We start from the raw sequence: 6,022 nt of genomic DNA, 5'->3' as shown, positions 1-6,022 counted from the left end.
AACCTCTGGTCTCCTCTCCTCCCCAGCAGACCCTCTGCCCCAAAGCCATGGGGTCCAGGTCACAAGTCTCCACCTCAGCAGCTGGACCTCCAGGTGAAGGGTTCCTGGAACGTGGTAAACAAAAAAGGTGCTAAAAGTACTTGCTCTCCAGTGTCATTATGTGAGTGGCAGCAGCACAGCCGGGTCAGGAGAAGGTTCCACAGCATGCTTGTCTGCCTTTCTGTCCTTGCTTTATTTCTCGGGAACACTACAGTGTTCTTTTCTGTTTCTCCACCTGTTCCTGGTGCTCTTGCTCTCTGAGGTTGGGGTGGGAGTGTGGGTCAGTTTTTGTTCTGACACCGATTTAGGGGGTTTTCACCCAGAGGTGTGTTCATAGAAATTAAATGTCCAAGCTGCATTTTAAAGTGTGATGACCTGTTTTTCTCACTTGGTAGAAATAAAGAATGAGCTGAAACCTCCATCCATCGGTGAAGTGCTATTCCATGAGAAAAAGCCTGTTTATTCTCCTCTCACTTGTCACTGTCTTTTCCTCCTATGACAGGTCCTCATGCCCACAGGCAGGAAATGTCCAACAGCAGCTCCATCACCCAGTTCCTCCTCCTGCTGTTCACAGACACATGGGAGCTGCAGCTCTTGCACTTCTGGCTCTTCCTGGGCATCTACCTGGCTGCCCTCCTGGGCAACGGCCTCATCATCATCACCATAGCCTGGGACCAGCACCTGCACACCCCCATGTACTTCTTCCTGCTCAACCTCACTCTCCTCGATCTAGGATTCATCTCCATCACTGTCCCCAAGTCCATGGCCAACTGTCTGTGGAATTCCAGGGCCATATCATACTTGGGATGTGCTGCACAGCTCTTTTCATTTGCATTCTTGATAGTAGCAGAATATTCTATGCTCACCATCATGTCCTATGACCGCTACGTTGCCATCTGCAAACCCCTGCACTACGGGACCCTCCTGGGCAGCAGAGCTTGTGTCCACATGGCAGCAGCTGCCTGGGCCACTGGGTTTCTCACTGCTCTGCTGCACACGCCCAATACATTTTCACTGACCCTGTGCAAGGGCAATGCCCTGGGCCAGTTCTTCTGTGAAATCCCCCAGATCCTCAAACTCTCCTGCTCACACTCCTACCTCAGGGAACTTGGGTTGCTTGTGGTCAGTGCCTGTTTAGCTTTTCTGTGTTTTGTATTCATTGTGGTGTCCTATGTGCAGATCTTGAGGGCCGTGCTGAGGATCCCCTCTGAGCAGGGACGGCACAAAGCCTTTTCCACCTGCCTCCCCCACCTGGCCATGGTCTCCCTGTTTGTCAGCACTGGCATGTTTGCCCACCTGAAGCCCCCCTCCATCTCCTCCCCATCCCTGGACCTGGTGGTGTCAGTTCTGTACTCAGTGGTGCTTCCAGCAGTGAACCCCCTCATCTACAGCATGAGGAACCAGGAGCTCAAGGATGCCATAAGGAAACTGATGACTGTTTGCTTTCCAAAAGCAGTCATGAGCTGACCTCTTTCTTCTGCATGTTATCTGTAATATAACTCATAAACAGCTCAGCCTGAGTTTTGCAGGTTTTTTTTGTTTTCTTTGGTTTTAGCTTTTCTTGGTTTTATTAATGCTCTCCACAAGCAAAATCATTTATCATCTTATGTCTATGTCCATATCTACCTGTCTTATGTGACCCATAATCTTTGTGTAAATGCAGAGCTGTACTCTCTGTGTGTTTAAATGAAATGAAGGACCCTGCACTGCCTTGTTTGCCCAGAATCCTCTCTCTGGGATCTATGGGGCTGCAGGAGCCATGTCTGTGTGCTGAGGGGGAGTAAGCAGGAGTCACCCTGAGCTGGGTCTTCCTCCCACCCTGACCAGCATGAGCCTGTGGACTCACCCCATGGCCCTGGGCACCACAGTCCACTTGCTCTGCAGAGCAGCACTGCCAGCTCACAGCTGTATGGAGCGTGGGAAGGGGGGCAGGAACAGCTAGCCAGGTCAGCATAGCTCAGCTCTCTTGGGAAAGGGCTCTGTGGGGAGATGGGATGTTCCAGGAGAAGAGTGGGGCACTGTATGTGTGCAGAAAAAACATGGAAAGAGAAACCCTTTGCTGCAGGTGGCAGCTTGGGGCAGGTGGCTTTGGCACTGTGGCCGGAGGACCTTCCTGAGGATCCCCTAGGCCAAATGCTTCATGCTGTCCTGGGGAGCCAGTCTGGACCTGGGTCTGCAGGATGCCTGTGCTGGAGACCCACTCAGCTTGCCGGCTGGATGGACATTCTCACTGTCCTTCATTCTCACTGGTCCCCACTGCTGTGGGACCAGTTCCAGTTCCAGTGTGGCTGCTCTGCGGGCTCGGCTGGGGAGAGGGCAGGGGGTGGCACAATTCAGGAGGGGGTGGGAGGGCTGAACTGGCAAATGCCCCAGAGAAGAAAATACCAGTGAAGGGCTGAAGTGTGTGAGTGTGCAGGGCTGGCACACAGCAGGGTCCTCTCCCAGCCAGGCCTCCTGGGAGAGCCCTGAAGCACCAGCAGAGCAGGGGCTGCTGTGTGCCCATGTTCATGGGACAACCTGGGGAAACTGGCCCAGGACAGTCACCACAGACCAGCCCCTCAAAACCACCATTTCCAGCACTGGCCCTTCACCCCAGCTGAGAGAGGTTGTTCATCCCTCAACACAAGGACACTGAATGAGTAAGTCAGAAGCCAATGTTTCCACTGTATGGATGAGATATGAGCATGCATATCATGGACATAAGATGAACCCGACTCAGTACAAATGCCATCAGCTATTCCTGCAGGTTCCATGAAGGCCTGAATGCAGCACTAGGATGTTCTGCCTTGAACTGAGGTCCCCATGTCCATCCCTCATGACGTGGGACACGAAGATGGCCATACCTAGAGATCTGGACATGCTGGATCATGGGGCTGAGGCCGATTGTCTGAGGTTTAACAAGGTCAAGTGCTGAGTCCTGCACTTGGGTCACAACTCTACGAACACTACAGGCTCAGGGAAGAGTGTCTGGAAAGCTGCCTGGTAGAAAGGGATCTGTGGGTGTTGACTGACAGTGCCTGAACAGGAGCCAGCATGTTCTCAGGTGGCCAAAAAGACTAACAGCATCCTGGCTTGTATCAGGAATGGTGTGGCCAGCAGGACTAGAGAAGTGATTGTGCCGCTGCACTCAGCACTAGTGTGGCTGCACCTCAAATCCTGTGTTCAGTTTTGGGTCCCTCATCTTGAGAAGGACAGTGAGGCACTAGAGAGAGTGCAGAGGAGGCGACGAAGCTGTTCAGTGTCTGGAGCACAAGTGTGATGAGGAGCGGTTGAGGGAGCTGGGGCTGTTCAGCCTGAGGAACAGGAAGCTGAGGGGAGACCTTCTTGCTGTCCACAACTGCCTGAAAGGAGGTTGGAACATGGAGGGGGTTGGTCTCTTCTCCAAGTAGCAAGTGATAGGACAAGAGAAAATGGCCCCAAATTGCACCACGGGAGGTTTAGATTGGATATTAGGAAAAAAATATTTCCCGGAAAGCATTGTCAGGCATTGGAACAGGCTGCCCAGGGCAGCAGGGGGAGTCACCATCCCAGGAGGGATTTAAAAGGGGCTTAGATGAGGTTCTCAGGGACATGGTTTAGTGTGAGAGCTGGATTATGGTTGGACTCAATGATCCCAAGGCTCTCTTCCAATCAGAGTATTCTATGGTTCTATGATTCTGCCTCAGATGAGAGTCCACAAAGCCAACTCAATTATGGACACCTGCCACAACCCTGACATTTGTGTGTGTGACTCTGGGAACAAACCCCACTGATCCAGTGAGATTCACCTCAGTTGCCCTGTGATTCTGGATTGTGTTTTCAAAATGACAGTGCAATCGAGGAGGTCCTGGCATGCGTCAAACCCATCTTCAAGAAAGGCAGGAAGGAGAATGGGGGAATCACAGGCTGCTCAGCTTGTCTCTGTCCCTGGGAAGGTAATGGGACAAGTCCTCCTGCAGCCATCTGCAGGCACTTGAAGGACAAGAAAGAGACTTATGAACCAAAATGGGTAGGGGAAAGACAGGCATGTTGTGTGTATGAAATTGTGCCAGGCCTTGGACATGGTCTCTTGTGGTGTCCTTATAGACGGATTGAGGCAGTTTGTGCTGAAGAAGTGGATGCTTGGTGGGAAGTTCACTGAAACATCAAGCCCAAATATCATCTGCGATGCAGTGTCCTCTGTGCAGTTAGTGTGTCATCCCCCAGTGACCAGCATTTGGGCCAAAACTGCTGAAGGTCTTTATTCTCCCTTCTGTGCTGTGATGCAGATGATGTAAAGCTGAGCGAAGACCTTGAAGAACCTCACCTGGTCACCTGCTTTGGGAAGGAGAGTGAAGCAAGAAGATGTTCAGGGCTCTCTTCAAACCTGGCTGACTCTATGATTCAATGAGTCTTTCCCTTGGACACATTTTTTGAATATAGAATATCTGTAGAAAAGAAAAACAAAAAAAGAGGCAGAAGAGGAGATAGAAATGATGTCAACATAAAAACAACAGTTACTGCAAAGAAAGTTTCTCCACTCAAACATTTAGAGGGAAATACGTATGGTTAATTTGATACAACAAGCACACTAATATCAGGTCAGGCCCTGGGCTATGGGGAGGGGGATGGATGGGTTCTGTATTATGAGGTCAGCTAAGTCTCAGACACTCATTATCCATGTGGAATCATGTGGCTGTGAAGGGGACAGTGGGGTCAGTTCTGTGTCTGGAGGTGACAGCCCAGCAGCAGGGACATGGCTGGGAAAGAACCTCTGCCCAAAGGCCCACAGGTCTTAGTCGTGTCCATCCCACCTGAGAACATGACAGGACAGTGGCAGGGACATGGTCGTGTCTGTCAGAGAAGCTGAAAGGCCAGCAGCACTCATGGGATTTAGAAGGTCATGGTAAGGTGACTTCTCTCTGGTCAGGTAAAAGATCACAAGAAGCCTAATGGGTTGGGTTCCCTGCATGAAGGGCAGTTTATGAGATGGTCGAGCTTTTCTTGATAGTGGGAAGAAGCAGGAAAGAGAAAAAAGAAGTCTACTTGGAAGGTGAGGACTGGATATCAGGAGTAAGAAATGTCACTGGATGGGCAGTGCTGTGGTGCAAGAGGTGACCCAGAGGGAGCTGGATCAGCCCATGGTTTGTGTGCCAAAGAGCAGCCGGTGAGGGTGCAGACACAGCAGTGAAGGTGGAGAGATGCTGGGTGAGAGCAGGTGGGGAAGTGAGATGGGTGTCTGCAGCCTGCAGGGAAAGAGAATGGAGGTCATGGCTTCTCCTTTCTGCTTCAGAAAGCAAACCAAGGAGTTTCTCACTATCAGAGCTGAAGAAAAGACTCAAAGGAGACCTCATGGTGGCTACAGCTTCCTACAACGGGAGGAGGAAGGGAAGGCACTGATCTGCTCTCTCTGGTGACTAGTGAAGGAGCCCAAGGTAATGGCAGGAAGATGTGCCAGGGGAGGTTTAGGATGGACATGAGGAAAAGGTTCTTCCCCCAGACGTGCTGGACACTGAACAGGCTCCCCAGGGAGGTGTCACAGCCCCAACCTGACAGTGTTCAAGAAGAGACTGGACAACGTCCTCAGACACACGGGGTGACCTGTGGGGTGTCCTGTGCAGGGACAGGAGCTGGACTCCGCGATCCTTCTTGCTCCTTCCAAGTCAGGACATTCTATGATTTTATGAAACACTAGGTCAAAAGTCCCTGTTTTCATTGTCCAGATGAGATGTAAACACCCACATCATGTGCATGTCCACTGTGTGCATGTGGTGAGATGGACCCAAGTGAGCACAAATGATATCAGCTATTCCTTGGGGTGCCATAAAGGTCAGTGGGACAGAGATGGTGTTCAAGGTTCTCTTCCAACCTGCGTTATTGTAGGATTCCATTAATCTTTTCCTTGGAGATATAAAATGCCCCAGAGTAAATACAGCAGCTCCTCTGAAGAGCATTTCTCCACTCAAACCCTTGATAGGAAATCTATCAGATACATTTGCTGAAAGCAGCTCAGTTTGATCTGCTC

At 51.0% G+C, this 6,022-nt stretch overlaps 1 protein-coding gene across 1 annotated transcript; it reads left to right on the top strand.

Moving 5' to 3' along the window:
* Positions 1-564: 564 nt before the first annotated feature.
* On the top strand, positions 565-1,506 carry LOC308045598 (olfactory receptor 14A16-like; the record flags this gene model as incomplete). The annotated part of the gene is made up of 1 exon (XM_080352942.1): positions 565-1,506. One exon carries the CDS (start codon positions 565-567, stop codon positions 1,504-1,506), a length of 942 nt encoding a protein of 313 aa, XP_080209068.1.
* Between the last annotated feature and the right edge of the window lie 4,516 nt (positions 1,507-6,022).

The sequence above is a fragment of the Nesoenas mayeri genome (genome assembly GCF_963082525.1).
Source record: "Nesoenas mayeri genome assembly, chromosome: 14".
In the NCBI taxonomy this organism is placed as follows: Eukaryota; Metazoa; Chordata; class Aves; order Columbiformes; family Columbidae; genus Nesoenas; species Nesoenas mayeri.
The sequence above is the reverse complement of the archived record's forward strand: the minus strand, read 5'-3'. Positions and strand labels throughout refer to the sequence as shown.